The sequence below is a fragment of the Falco punctatus genome, assembly GCF_963210335.1.
Source record: "Falco punctatus genome assembly, chromosome: 5".
NCBI lineage: Eukaryota > Metazoa > Chordata > Aves > Falconiformes > Falconidae > Falco > Falco punctatus.
The window spans coordinates 79,838,911-79,854,609 of NC_137584.1; the positions used below are offsets into that span (position 1 = coordinate 79,838,911).

The following is a 15,699-nucleotide window of genomic DNA, read 5'->3' on the forward strand; positions in this document are numbered from 1 at the left end:
ATGACTCAACAACAATAAAGTTGGTAAATATAAATGGCTTCATCAAAAGAATGAGTGCCACAGGATGCAAGTAACCTGTTTTCAGAGCATTGACAGAATTATGTCAATTCTAAAAATATGTCTATTCTAAAACTTTTCATAATCATTGAAACATAAAAGAGCTGGTTCTTGTTACTTTTTGCTTACCATTGAAAATTGATGAGCATTGTGAGACATCTTAAAATTATGTCAGGTCACTGATGTTTAAAAAGTTCTGAAAACTCGTATTTAATTAAAAAGCAATTGCACTCTGAAAGGTGACCACGTAAAAATGGCAAGTTGAACTCAAAGCATGTATACTTTGCACTCCAAATCTTACTTCTCACACTGTAGGGGTTTGTGGCCTTCTATAAATTACATTTGGTTCACCCTGCCACAGTTTCTAGAAAAGAAGCTGAAAGAGTAACGAGAGTGAGAAGGAACAAATACCTTTTGCCTGTCAGATCTGTAAATTCAAGAGCTGCAAAACATCTCCACCACTTCTGTCTCATTAGCAGTCTTTAGGGATGCAAGTGGAAATCAGATTATTGAAGGGCCTTACAACTGACTTTCCGGATGTTTTTTTTTACTATTACCTACATTTATACATCAGTACAAAGTTGCAAGTTACTGAGGCACACAAATATAAAGAAACGAGAGCATATGAAACAGTAGGCTTGTACAATGTAATGTTATCAAATGTTCGTTTTCACGGCAGGTGTGGGACTTGTTAGCGATCGTATTCTGATGGCTCCTATTTCAGCAGTCTCTGTAGGCTTCCATCTTCCTTGGCCAATTCAGCCAAGAAAGCCAGAGAATCCTTCAGTCTGCATTTGCCCAGGCAGAATGACTCTGATTTTTTTCAGACTTGCCAAAAATACTTCAGAAAACCCTGTTCTTCCCTTCCGGCTCATTTGTGTACCTGTTTGTTCCTGTCAGTGACTGATCATGGCCGCAGCAATCGGCTTGATCTCATCTCGTTTCCAGCACAGATGTTTGGGTTTTGCAGCTTCCCCTCTTTGTGGACATTTGTTGTCGCATTTCCACCCGCAGGGGGTTTTAGTCTTTTGTTTGGTTTAAATTTAGCTTTTGTTTTCCTTTTGCGACCTTAACCCATACCGCAGATTGCTTTTTAGTTTAGGCTCTGTCTGTGCCACCCTCCAGACGGCAGCCAGCTGCAAAATGGCAAAGAAATGACGGGATCATCGTATGGCTTGACCTCGCCACATGTGTGGGTTGTCTCCAGCAATCCAACAGGTGCCTGAGCAGTGCGCAGGGATCGTTGCACGCCAGCACAACTCTCACCTGGCAGCAGCAGCTGTTGGCATTACAGCTCTTCCCCAGCGGCTCTGCCAAGGAAGAACAACTCTGAAAAGCTGGAGGGACTTCAGGGAGGGAAGATGAACTGGGCCTTTGGATTCCCCGGTGCTCTGGATGTGTTCCTCTCAGTCTGCGTGTCTGTCTGGGACAATGGTGTCTGGCTACGATAAATTGAGAAGAGCGATCGTGTTGCGAAGCATGCCAGAGCTTGGCATGCGATGAGAGGGAGCATCCTCCCTCTTGGCAGGTACAGCTGCAGTTCTGGGGCAGGAGTCAGAGAAGCAACCACACAGTTTGCAGGGCCTGAGAGGGGCATTTCTAATAGAAAAGGAGGGAAAAGAAGAGGGGCAGATTGGTTTTGTGCTATTTGAAATGTGAACTGCTTTGGTAGTATTTCTCTCACAGGTTCACCTCGGGTAGAAATCTGGTATCATACATCAATTACACCAAGAAGTTATTTTCAAGTGCTACGTTTGCTACATGGAATAAATTTTATTTTTAAATACTGACAGTATTTTAAAGTTATTTCCTTGCCTATACCATTATAAAAGTTGATTGCCCACACTAAATAAGGCTCAGTCTTGCTGCTGTTTGGGTGCCACATACTGAAATGCTGCAAGAAGCAATGATCATAGCTCAGTTAGCTGAACATCTGCCTCTGAGTCAGTAATTACCAAGTGCCCCTGCATTGAATTTAGGGGTCACTGGGCTGCTGAATGCGCTGTTCTTGTATGAAATATGAAACAAAAATTCTAATCACTTGTTGGCCATTAAATAACTGATGACAGCTTTCATCAGAGACTCACAATAGCTTTGCTCCTCTAACTGTGCCAGGTAATTACTTTCTCTCTACCTAAATGAACTTTCAATTACAGAGAGTACTTTTCTCCTCTAAACTGTTTAGAAATAATGTTATGCACTGTTAAATTATTGCCCTTGTCCCGCCTTGGAGGTGGCTCAATTTCAGCACAAGACAAAAGAGATCCAGGTCCGTTCAAGATGCTCCACAGAAGCTTTGGCCCAGCCTCGATTTGACTCCCGGACACTGTGCTCCCCAGGCATCTCTGTAGCCTCATCCATCCTGCGCGGCCCCAGCTGCTGAAGGAAGAGGCCCCCCTGAAATCTGCTCATGACAGCTTGCGTCGGAGCACAGGCTGCTGCACCACCAGGCAGTGCTCCCGCCCAGGCGGAGGGCAGTATGGGGTAACGGCACTTGGCCCAAGCTGAACTGAAGGGTACGAATTGGTTTTTTTATGGTCTCACTTTTGCATTTCATTATTCAGCAGTTTAGTTGAGACACAAATCTGTCTACTTGCATTGTGGGAGAGAAAGGCCATTTTTCAAGAACGCAGGTACATCTGAATATAAAACTATGCCCCCCTCCCCAGCAAGCATTACAGCCATTCACAGCTGAAGAGGAGTTTATCTCCCGAGCAGTGTAATCTACATCTATCTTGTGGAAATACGTTATTTAGCAAAATTCTGTATTCAGCCTGGAAAAAAAATATCTCAGATATACGTTTACTAAGGAAGAACGCAGAAGAAAGAAGCAAGAAATACGGTCTCTTTATTAACATTAGTTGAAGAACATAAAAGCACATAGAAACTTCTATGCTTGCTTACAACTGACCATTTTGCAGACAAATAAGTAATTATTTTTTTAAAAATTATTGACTACTACTCCTCACTCAAAAATGCTTCAAGGCAGATATCAAACTGCTAGAGAATCTGCAATATTCTTCACTTTGCAAGCACAAATCCTTCTTACTTCTTCTGCACACCCTCAGCCATCCCTGTTCAGCAGTGCTTTCTGCCGTGCAGTTTTGCCGGCAGATTTAGAACTCCTGTCATTTTTACCTCGCACGACCTTGCCCCAGCTTACACAGCATCCTCCAGATTTGACCCTGATGCAGATCTCACTAAAGGAAAGGGTCTGCTCAGTGTCACTAGGATAATAAGACAAATACCCTTAAAGCCTGTAGCTCTGATCCCCTGACTATCTGCTTTCAGTAATCAGATTCTGGAAAGCTGTTACTGTAAGTCAAGGCGGTACTGTTAAGAATAAGCAGCACAATGTTGTGAGGCTAACAAACTGAACTAACAGCAGAGCAGCAGCAATAAATGCCCCCTCAAGCCATCTTTTTGAAGAGGCAAATGCTTATCAGAATGCTATTGAACTCATAGGAATGGGAGAAAAAAGTATCAAAAGGCACTTTGAAGTCCTTCTTTCCTTTTGTATTTTCGACACAGTAAAAGGAGGCGAAGGGAAGATGTTCAGAGCCATTAAGAGCTGTGGGCATGAGGCTCGTTTATTACATAATTATCACGCAAAACTGCTGGATTCTTTCATGGGTATGAATTTTATCATAATACTGAAATTAACTCCTAAAGCCTACCATTTTTTCTCTTTTCATTCGAGGGGATTTGCTTTTACCAGCTGATACAAAACACTAAAATGGCTTGCTTTCTTAATTGCAACAGAAATTCCAAAGAAAAGGACACATGCAGGGATGTGAATTTAGTGTAGTCTAAACGACAACTCTTCTTTCTGCTAGAGTTCACACAATGGGGAAGAACCTACAAGACTGGAGAGGTAGGGAAAAAAAAGCTGATACTGCTCCATCTAATTTGATAAAGTGAAAGGTCAGTGAGGAGATTTTAAAACCAATGTTGGAGAGCACTGAGTGATGTACTATGAAGACTTACAGTTTGCTCTAAGGTTAAACAGAGATGTCAACAAGCCAGATTTTGGCATCATTAGGAAAATAAATAGTTGGTTACCTTAACTGTAAGTCCCACCAACTTTACTATGAGATCAAGCTGTTATTTCTCCTGAGCATAATCCTTCCTACAATCCTGAACCAGAATTTCTGATATGAAAGTACAGACTTTGGTTCTTTTTTTCCCTTTCTCAACACAAACCAGCAGCACTTGGTAACTGATGGCAGTGTAAAAAAAAACAGCAAGAGAGAAGAATCAGACCCCTCATCACTGCAGAAATGTATCTGCCTATTTGCCACATGCACATACTCTATGGATTTCCATACTGCTTCTCACTGCTTTACGCTAGGCATAAAATAGTTCAAAATTCCAAACCATTTTCCTTGTGAAAAGGGGAAACAGGGCTCTGCTTTAAGTAGCTTCCACTTGCAAACAAAAACATTATTGCTGGCTGGAAGATGCCTTCAGTGGTGAAACTGTTACTCACACATAGTTACAGATCTCTACAGACCAGTCCCTCTGTGTAACTTCTGATTCCAGCTTTCTTCTGAAGCTATTGCCCTTGCTCTGCCCAGTCCTGATCACCTTTCTGTCATACCTACCCTCCATGTCCTAGACATGTTCTTTCCCTCCTGTTGTCAAAATTTTGCTTACACAGGCACTGTGTATCCTCCCAATGAATGAGGAAAGGAAAAAACCATCACGTATGAATATGTAAATTAAAAATATACCATAACACATTTGTGCAATGAAATGGTATGGGATATCTCTCTTCTGGCACTTCCTAACTCTTTATGACATAAGTTACATATATTTTTGATGGGGTTTTTTGTTTGTTTGTTTGTTTGTTTTTAGGTAACGTCCTTAGGAAAGGGCAGTTTAGATGAGTAACACATTTCTGTAGTTCAATTCTAGGAACCAAGAAAACCTGAGAGGTTTATACAACTAAAGAAAGCTTACTCCATAACCAAAAGTCATAACTGGAAAAGACTTCGGCTTCCGTTATCCTGGAATTATTCCTGTTGTAACTAGGTCAGACTAAATAAAGCAGTAGATATAAATTCTAAAGGATAGTTATGAATTTAATATGAATGAAGGCTAGATAAGGTTGCCAACTGAGAAAAGTGTAACTGAGAACCCAAGAAGTAACTTTTTTTTCCCAGATGACAAAGTTGAGCAGTAAGGCAGCATAAAGATTTTTGCAGTACTGAAGATACGGTAACAAGGTGCCTAAAGGATCCAAGTGTGAAGAAAATGCACTTAGAATCTAATGAGATCAGGCAAGCTGAAAAAAATAATTAAGTGAAGCTGGTTTAGATAAAATAAGAATATTCACAAGCTTTTCCAAATGGCTGTCATCTGGAAGAAAAAAGTGTGGTGGGCTAGGAGGAGAACAATAAGCAGGAAGATAATAAAGTGCCTACATCCTTGGCAAACGGAATGTCTATTTTTGCTGTCAGGTACCCTTGGCCTCAAAGGACGAAGGGTTTGTTGTCGCTTTTAATCTACAATAGGGATGGCTGTAAAATGCCTTTAGTTTCATAAAAGCTATCAGCACTGTTTCATTTTTCACACTGGACTTGGGCAGAAGTGGCATCATGCCACACAGAGGAAAAAAGAGCATCTTCTTGATACTAATGTACAATGCATTAAAAAGCACATCAGGTTGTCCGAAAAATCCCTAAAGTAGTGTGTAAACATGAATACAGAGCGGCAAAGCCTCCGCCACTGCAAGTGGTTTTCAATTGTCACAGCATTCTATTACATTTAAACTATGAAAAAGCCATGTGAGCGTGGGAACAGAACTCAAAACAGCGTAAAAGCTTAGAATCACTGCATCTGGTTGTTTCTGGAAGAGAAAACCTCACAAAACAAAGCAGGGCCGAGGCAACAGGGCTGCACCCTGAAACCATCTGGCTTTGCAACGGCAGCGGCCTCCCGAACTCCAGCCTTACGGCCTGCTTCCCAAACGGCCGTAGTTTATTCAAGAGACTCCTCAGACAGAAATAACTCAGGAAAAAAAAAAAAAAAGGGGGTGGGGGGGAGGAAATAAAAGGTGCAGAAACACACATGGCTGTTGGCACGCTGGGGCTGTGTGGCTGCCACAGCAGACTGGCGCAGCGGGGGGATCCGGGCCCGCGTCCCCCCCGCAGCCTGCGGGCCTGTCTGCAGGGCAGAGCAAGGGCCCGCCCGGACAGTGAACCTGGGTCAGGGAGAGCCCTCCCCGGGCTCGCGGAGCTGGCACACCACGCGTTGTTTAGCTTGGAGCTAAAAAGCCTGTCGATAGGCAACACGGCTGTGAGGATGAGAAGAGAAACGCCCCGGTGGGCAAGGGAGGGCATCTCCCGTTACCGGCGGCTGAAGTAGCGCCACCGCCACAGGGCGAGCGGCAACCCGCCGCCGGCAGCGCTCACATCGGCCCGAGCCCGGGGGCTCAGCCCCGTCCCCGCAGCGGCCTCCCCCCTCTCCCAGCCGCGGGCAGGCGGCCGCCGCGGGGGGCTTCCCGCCGGGCCGAGCCCCCGGGCCGAGGCGGGAGGCTCGCCCGAGGGGAGGCGGCCCAGCACGCCGCGCCTCGCCTCAGACAAAGCCGCCGCGGAGCAGCGGGGCCCAGCGCCTCACGGCCCGCACCCCGGGGCACCTGCGGCCCGGCCCCTCGCCGCCCAGGGCTCGCTCGCTGCGCCAGCCCCGCCCCGCCCGCCGGGCCTCTCCCCCCCGCTCCGGCCCGTAGGCGGGGCGGGCTCCGGGCGGCGCCTCCCGCAGCGGGGCCGGGGCGGCTCTTTCCGTCGGTCGCCACCGCCGCAGCATGAGCGGGCCGGGGCTGCTGGGGCCCGGTGGCGGCGCGGGGCTGCCGCCGCTGCCCAAGAGCCTGAGCGGGCTGCTGAACTCCTCCTCCTCCGGCGGCGGCGGCCAGGGCGGGCGCTGGCGGGACCTGGAGCGGCTCTACGCGCAGAAGTCCCGCATCCAGGACGAACTGAGCGGCGGCGGCCGGGGCTCGCCGCGGCCGCCCAAGCCTCCCAACCTGGACGCGGCGCTGGCCCTGCTCCGCAAGGAGATGGTGAGCGGGGCGGGCCGGGCCGGGCCTCGGCGGGGGCGGCAGACGTGGCGAGCGGCGGCGGGGGGCGCTGCGGCCTCCCCGGGGCCGGCCCGGCGGAGCGGGCGGGCCCGGGCCCGGGCGGTGCAGCCCCGCGTACCCCGGCGGCGTGCGGGTGCCGTGCGGGGCGCCGGTGGCGGCGGCGGGGGGAGCCGGGCCCCCGGCTGTGGTGGTGGGGCTGCCCCGCTGCGGGTGAGCGCCGCTTGCCGAGCGCCGGTTCGGTGGCGTCCATTTGACCCTGACACCCATTTTAAAAGGCTGTCGTTAGAAGAGCATCGGCACTGATTCACTCCGCTGGGGTGAAGCGCAGCGAGACGTGGCTCTTCAGGGCTTTGTTTTGGTTCTGCAGCGCGGCGTTATGAGTGAAATTCCTCCGGGCGACCTGGCGCACCTTCTGATTAAACGCTAATTTGGGTGTTGGTGCTTTGCCGGTGCCAGCTGCACTTGTAATGACGAGTAATAACCTATGCATCGTGCGCTTAGTGTTCTGCAACATATAAAGCGTGGTATTGCTGAAACACGCCTGGTTTAAGGCCGCTTTTCCCCTGGTAAAAAGCTGTTTGAGCACAAGCAGCTCTGTTGAAAGACCTTTTTGTGGATTTAGGGCGGTGTAGTGTGCTGGAAACTTACTCTGCCACCAGTGTTTCAACAAGTAGTTCAAATACAGTTTGAGATATTATTAAAACCGCGTATGAGGATTGCACTGGAGCACGGGAAGCACGAGTGGCGATCCGCCGACGGGGCATTTTCTTACGGTGCCCTAAGGGGAGACAAGGATATAATCTTAGTCGTTGTAATCCTTCCCAAAAAAGCAAAGATAACTCGTTATAAAACTCTAATCTGTTTTTCCTGATGGAAAATCAAATGAGATACATGTTAAAGTAATTTGGCAACTAGACTTCCCCTTTGATATTATGTTATCCTTGATAATAATTTGATAAAGCACTTCTGACGAAAAAAAATACCTCTGAAGACATCAAAGACTTTCAAGCAACAGCCTCCTCTGTTCCAGGTGTACTTTTTTTGTGGCCTGTACAACAAATTAGAGACTCTCGCATACTAATAGGCTGCCTTTCATCAAGTAGCTAATAGCATTTTATTATTTATATTGAACACTCTTGCAGCAGTCAAAGGTGGCATTTCTATTGAGTAATGAACTTGTTTGACATCTTCGGTAGTGAATGAGGAAGAATTGCGCAGCAGCATCTTTCCCTGCATGATCAAGCAACGTGCTATGTATGCAAGTTTTTAAAGATGAGAAAGTGATGGATGTAGATACTTTGGAGGTGGAGGGAGAAAAGGCGAGGTCACTTCAGAACTGCGATCCTGAGGAACAGAATCGATTGTACAGGACTGCATATTACAGGTTGTCTCGTAGGTGCTATGATAAAACTGAGTCAAGTGCAGATTACTGGGATTAAAAACCTTATGCTTGTGCTAGCAGGCTTGGACGTTTCTTCAGGCTTTTGCTGCATTGGGGGATCATACTTGAAAGTTGTGAAGAGCTAGAGGCTGCATTTTTCTCAATGGACTTATTGTTCTTGTTTAAACACTAGTGGCAGCTACACAGAAATAAGAAGTGTAACTACTTGGTGTTAAGGCCTGCTAAGTTAATTCTGCTCAGCAGTTTCTGTCTTGAAGATTGTGCTTAGTGTAGAACTGATCTTCACAGAAAGAGCTGAAGTGCTTTATGAAGCCGAAATGGGAGAGCTGCTTGTGAAAATGCTCCTACTTTCCTCAGGGAACAAAGAACCAGTTGTCTGTCTCCACGTTGAGTTTTCTGGCTCAACTTGCCCCTAATCACTCTTTGAACAGTCCTTTACTGCAGTCCTGTCCTTCAAACGTTTAGCTCTGATGCAGGTCTGCTTGGTGGGTCTTATGTTTGAACATCATTAAGTCCAGCTTCACAGCATCCTTTCTTACCTGCGATGAGCAGTTTGTTTAGGTGGGGCAAGCCGAACTTCATTGCCTGCCACCTCCAAAGGTTGATGTTCACACTCCATTCTTGAGCAGGTAAACAGTCATTAGCTTAACAAGTCTGGAGAAAATACTTTTATCAGGGCTAGATGGAGGGGGTGTGTCTGTGTGGTGCAGATACCTCCTTTTATTTTCCCTCCTGCAGTCTTGATTGTTTTGTTGGGGTTTTTTTGTACAAATTTTTGCAGAAGATTTGCACAAGTGCTGGTTTCCTCTTACAGAATAGAGAGCAAGGAAGAGTAGCATATACTTCCTGCAGAGTGCATGCTTAAACAACAAGGGGAAGGAAAGTTTTGCTCCATTACAGAGGAAGATGGAGATGGGTAAAAAAAGCAGCATAGATATGAGGTGGTGGAAGGGCTCATCTGTAACCTCCTGGCAGCTAGTGCAGCCTTCCATGTCTTGTTCCATGTCTTGTCCTAAAGTTGTGTTCGGTCAGTAAAGGACATCATGACCTCGCCAAGTAATTCTGTTGGTCCTGAAAGACCTGAGCTGGAATCACATTGTGGTGTATGATACTTTTTTTTCCCCCCTCCTCCTCCAATCTTCAGAAAAAGGAGGTGGTAGGATAGTTCAGCAAGTCCAAAGGAAGATCTTCATACTAGCTACTTGTGGTTTTGTGTGCTGAGTGTATTTGTCCTTAGAATTTACACATGTAAGGTGAGATTTTTGAGGTGAGAGTTCTCATTCTGGGTAAAAGGCTGCTCACACTATTACTTGTTTTGGGTTCTTCAGGTTTGTTTTTTTTCCTCTGAATCTGAGGTGTAGCAAAAACTTTGAAACTGAGGCTCACAAGGAACAGCCTGTCAGCTTAACGCTTACTTGAAAACTTAGGCAGAAATGGCTGCTTCTTGAAAATGTTAATTTAGGTAGTGGTTTTAATTTACTGCAAGGCAAAACCTAGATTTAATTTCATCTGACTTGGATAGGTGAAGTATCAGATGAACTCTCCATTTTGTTGCCAGAGAGGGGAACTGCTGTGAGTTAAATGACTAGCTTTGTTTTGCTTTGCAGTGCAATGTACTGTACCTTACCTAAAGATGCAGGCCACAAAGTAACCTTTTTGTTATCTGGAACTAGTATTTTAGAAGTTTACTAATATTTTAGAAGTTTACTTCATTATAAATCAAGCCTATGCTTGAGTAGCATGGGAAAAATACATTGTAGCCTGCAAGAAGCCTTCCTTATCTCTGTTCTGCTTCAGTTTTGCTGCCTTCAGGTAGCATGCTGTGTTGTGCTAGACATACCTAGCGTTGTCAGATGCCTGTGGATGTTGATACAGAAAAGAAAATAATAATAGAAGATACTTAGCCAGGAAGTGGAAAACCAGCCAGAGCTCCATGCGTAACTTCTAATCCAATAAAAACAGAGAGCTTATGATACTGTATGAGAAAGCTGTATGAAAGAGACAGAATTTACTGGAAAAGTATGTCTCTCATATGCTGAGGAGTATAGAGTTTATGAATTGATCTGTAATGCTTCGGATAGGAGTGAACTGCTTACTGGAAGTTAAGCAAGACAGAATCTTGAAGGATGCTTTGCTCAAATTCTGTTGTATTGCTTCACATTGCTCCTTGTTCTTGTTTATCCTGTGAGGAGTCTCGTCACCTTAGAAAATGAATTATACTTCCGTATTTCATAACTGTTCAAGGTGGAAAGAAGCTTGATCCTCTTGTTAAGCAATGAAAGATATAGAGCATTGTACTGCCAGTAAAATCACAGTTGTAATACTCTTTGTTTGTTTAAATTCTTCCCCCCTCAGGTTGGCCTTCGGCAGCTAGATATGTCATTGCTGTGTCAGCTGTATTCCCTGTATGAATCCATTCAAGAATACAAAGGTGCCTGCCAAGCTGACACTAATGCAGACTGCACATATGCTCTGGAAAACGGTTTTTTTGATGAAGAGGAGGAATACTTCTAGAAGCAGGAAGATTCGCTTCCAGGCTGACTGAGGTTCTTTTGTCTTTTTCTCCCTGTAACACACCTCAGCAAGAACAACTGGAATCTGTATGGATCCCTCTTCCTGAGGAGGAACACACAGCTACCCCAAGTTGTGTTAAATTCACTTATTTTAACAGGCTGTCAGTACAAGTTACTCATGCAAATACCACTTGAGGAAAGTGCTGTACTCTAACTTTTGAAGAGTCCTCAGACATGCTTGACAAGAGTTTTCAATTTAATTTGCAAGGTGGGTGTTTTCAACTTACAAACGTTGGTAGTTTATAACTGGAATTTCAATTGTAGAAGACAGCAGTGACTTCCTGAGCTGTAATAACGTTGTAAGGGGGGAGGGAAGCCTCTGCTGTGGTGTAAATAGCTATAGGTGATATTTTTTTTTTTGTCAACGGTATTGATAAATGCATTTTGAACAGGCATCTGGATGCACGCACATTCTCAGCTCTACTAAGCTAGTTCTGCTCTTACCAGCTGCATCCAGTTTTGTACTGGGTGGATTGTTTACACAGTTCAATTTTTTTTTTTTTTCTCCTTAAGCTAATTTTTACTTTTCCTTATTCCTAGCTTACAAGCTGTACATGTGATAGTGAATGTTATCAGCAGGTTTTTTTCTGTTGATCTAGTTCACTTTTTTGGTACTGCCACTTGGCATTAACTTTTATACTATTGTCTGGATTTCTCGCATCAACATGGCTCTTTGACCTGCTAAACTCTGTTCTGAAATGGTTTGCTTAGCTTTTGCTGTACTGCACAGTAAAAGCACAGATTCAAACATAGTCTCTCTGCCACTATGTGGCTTGGAATAACATGAACTGTTGTGCAAGTGTTCTTGATCATATTGAAGAATAAGGAAACCTCTCATATGACACAGTGGGACAAATGGCAATATTTTATACTGGGCGAACTTTGTTTCTGTAAGGTAGAATACAGCTCTTTTTAAAAATGCAAAATAAGTATTTTGAGCACATACTTTGCATATGTTAAAACTTTTTATACTAACTTGTTCTTTGAAGTATAACTTATTTTTGTTTTCAGAACTTACTAAAGCACTTGCTTAAGTTTTTGTTATTTGATAGTGTGTACATGTAACACTTAATCAGCTTGGAAAATGAGAGTTGCCAACTATCTGAGTCTTCACACTTCCCTATTTTAAGTAAAATCAGTTCCCAACGCAAGTTTTATTTCTTAACTTCAATTCTAAAGATTGCTGTAAAGCATAGTGCCTGAATCTTGACACAAACTAATAATTAAGGGCTTAAATCTCAAAGGGGTTTTGCATGGTTCATGTCTGGCATGCATACAGTTTACAGAAAGAATTAGAGATCATGTTCTGGGGTAGCTACTCTTGTCGTTTTTAGCAAAGGTTTGGATGTTGCAGTGATAAAAGCCAAGAGGCTTCCAGGGTGGAGTTCTTGTGCATTCCCTCTAAAACCGGCTTATCTTAGTGGAATTTAAAGGCCACAAGAGTAAAGACTGTGCTGTAATTGTGTATGTGTGTATGTTTGTGGTCTAGTCTGTGGCAATGGTTGGATTTTTTTTTCATGTTAGTCCTGGTCTAATTACTTCACTCGCCCAAAACTAAAATGAACGATAAGGCGAATGGAGGTAATCCAAGTGGCTACATCAATACTTAAAAAGTTGTGTACCTATGTGTGTATATACATATATGTACACACGTACGTACACAGAACTTATGCTTTGACTTAAGAATGTATCGGCTTTGAATATAATTTGCTGTGCTTTTGGTATTTAGATGAGGCTTTTTCTAGTCTGTCAAAGTACTGCTATTTTCTTGCTCTTTCCCAAAAAATAAAAAGCATGATGTTTAGCATAACTTTTTAATGTTGTGTGTATTTAATTTACCGTTTCAGTGAGTCCAAACCCTTCCCCTCTTCTCAACCTCCTGCTAAAAAACCTAGGACTAGTCATCATCCCTGGATGGAAGCAATCAGTTTTTAAATTACAGTGGAAAAGGTTCTACCTGCCTGTGTTTTGAATTTCCTTCTTCTTTTTCTTAATCTGATGTTACTTTTTTTTTAATTCAACAGAGAAAATCCTGTTACTACTAGAATTAAATACTCTGTTTTACAAATCCTTACACAGTGCCATTCATTAATAGTCCCACTGGTGAGAATGAACTTGAGCAAAATTCACAGTACTTTCTCTTAATGAAACTTAAAAAGCAAAATTATTTATGTTTCTAATTTTAAAGCAGCATGCTTGTGAGTGGGGTAACGTGGCATGTTTGGCTGGTATTTGCTGTACCAAGAGAAGCATAAAAGTCTTAAGGCATCACTCCATGACATCATCGGCACCAGAAAAAAAGGATGGATTATTAGGACTTGCTAAATTTTCAACGCCTTGTCCCTTTTAATAACACCTTCTTGCATGGGAGAGAAGTCCATATTCCTAAGGTAAATTCAAACGTTGTGAAGGCTGGCTAGCTAGACAAAGGTTTTAAAAACAGTCAATTTGTTACTAAGTCAGTAAGCAGTTGTTCCAGAGGCAGATTTCTGTGTCTGGCCTTTCAGTTGTGAGCTGTATCTCTTTACCACATTGTAATAGCATGAAGTAGGGAAATTGCTTTGAAAAAGAGGTGCTTGGTGGAGCTTAAATACTGAGTAATTGTTACATGCAGCTTCAAGTCAGAGTTTGATTGCGTGCATGAGGGAACAAGCTGTGCTACTACAAAAGCTTGCTACCCTTGGTCCAAACCACATACTAACATACTTTTCCCATTTTTACACTGTAACCCCAATTTGATTTACACATAACCTTTTAAGGATAACTTTTAAGGTTATAGCAAAAGAAACTCAAGAAGTTCCTTACCCAGTGAATATCACATAAATCTTCCAGTCTCATGCAGCACAGCTAGCTTAGCCAGTACTGAGCAGGTGCAGGAAAAGACAGATTTGCAAGGTAACAAGGATAGTCAGGTTCCTGCTCCTTGGAGATGGAAAACTGAGTACAGGAGTTCAGAAAGTAGTCTACCACGGGTAACTCTTCAGTGGCCTTTCTCCAAAAGACTTACAGATGTGGTAAAACAGTTAGTAATAAGGAATTATTAGGTCTGTGCTAGCTATATTTGAAGATACCTTTTTTTTTTAACAAAATAGCACCCTCATTTTATTGCTATGACAACTGTGGAGTCACACAGTCATAATTACGTTACAGTCCAGTCCCTTGGAAATGTTCTTTGTCTAGAAAAAGAGATGAGTCTGGAAGAAGTGCTCTGCTCTGGGGAAAGTGGGTGTCATTAGAAAAAAATATTAAAGAAAGAGTGGCTGATGCTCTGGCAGCTCTAACTGATGAGCATTTAGGTTCAGCTTTGGCTCCTGCTGAATTCACTGTCAGCCCTATCGGTTTTAGTAGGGATGGACTTCAAAGCAGGGATCTTTTTCCTGAAATCAGAACTGCTGCTTGGTCTCTTATTATTTCCAGGACTGTGGAACAGTTGCATGGTGTCTTATACCAAGATACAAGAAGTGTTCAAATAAACACTACAGATGTTTTCAAAGGTACTGCTTTGTAATGTGTGTGCTCTGCAGCAGCCGGGGCACGTGCTGTATCTTCCAAGGTGCTGGTGGGTGGGTGGTGTGGGAAGGAGGTGAGAGTCTTCAGCACATGCTTAGTGAGTGAGGGTGAAAACTGGGGGTACAACAAGGGGCCCAGGAAGACCTCAGGTGTTGACTAAATGGGATGCTGGAGGGGGTGAGTGTTGTGGTGAGGGATGTCATGGTTTCTGGAGGCTAGAACTTCACACAGTTTTAAAGGAGATGCTGAGGTCTGGGGATGCAAGTTGTTTTAGATCCCATGTTTCCTTAATTCTGTTGCTGACAGCTCGGGGGATTTTTCACGTCCATTTTTAACCTGTTTTAGAGTCTGAGTATACACTACTTGTCGTGTATTTTTAATGTTACAGTCACTTGTTGCAGGTACACAGTTTTGCTTATCTGGAAAGAATGGGTTTTATTTGCCTTGCTGACAAGCTAAAGCCATTCATTTTGCTGGGGGAATTAGGTTGCTGTGAGGGCAAGGGGAGCTAAATCCCCCACTGTCCTTCAGCTGACTGCTGGGGAGGAACGTGAAATGGGAGGACTAATCGGGTGTGCACCAAGGGGAACCATATCAACAGGTCTTTTCTTCTCCAAAGTGCAGCTTTGTGTCCTTCAGCCGCTTCAAAAGAATTTACTCCTGTTGTGCTGCCTGCCTGTAGAGGATACATTACCACAGCAGTTTAAGGTTCATATTCAATTTCATAGACTACATGCATTTTCTCAGAAAACAACTCCTCAGAAGTACATTTTCCCCCTCCATTGTTATTTTTGGTTTATTTGAAGCTACTAAGTTGAACTCTAGACAATGCTGCATGACCTAAGGAAATAACTCGTTTGTTTTCTTAGCGAACTAGTTAAAAGCTCTGTTTTATTTGCAAAGTCATCTTCTATCGATTTCAAAATTTTCTGGAAGTTTCAAAGCTCCTGAAACTACATGCTAAAGCTTCCTAACTGGCTGTTCCGATGATCCTGGCAACTCCCAACTCCACAGCTAGCTTTGCAAACATCCAGGAGACCTAGATCCGAGACTAGCTTCTGCCATAGCTCAGAGAAGCTGGG

At 44.0% G+C, this 15,699-nt stretch overlaps 2 protein-coding genes across 9 annotated transcripts in view; one reads left to right on the forward strand and one right to left on the reverse strand.

Moving 5' to 3' along the window:
* Window positions 1-4,887, reverse strand: part of TRIM67 (tripartite motif containing 67) — a 67,985-nt gene extending 63,098 nt beyond the window's left edge. For all 6 annotated transcript variants that reach the window (XM_080389282.1, XM_080389279.1, XM_080389281.1 and 3 more), the window contains exon 1: window positions 11-4,887. The gene's annotated coding sequence lies outside the window, so the exon portion shown is untranslated. The remainder of the gene's footprint in view (window positions 1-10) is intronic.
* A 17-nt stretch (window positions 4,888-4,904) lies between these two features.
* The window catches only part of FAM89A (family with sequence similarity 89 member A), a 29,305-nt gene continuing 18,510 nt past the window's right edge, over window positions 4,905-15,699 (forward strand). For 2 of the 3 annotated variants that reach the window (XR_013928456.1, XR_013928457.1), the window contains exons 1-2: window positions 4,905-7,114; window positions 10,890-11,315. Coding sequence is in view for 1 of the 3 variants with exons in the window: in XM_080389308.1 (XP_080245434.1) it covers window positions 6,863-7,114; window positions 10,890-11,048 (411 nt within the window). In the remaining 2 variants the exon portion in view is untranslated. Of the gene's footprint in view, window positions 7,115-10,889; window positions 12,918-15,699 lie in introns of those variants that run through there. The other variant, XM_080389308.1, reaches the window with a different exon arrangement.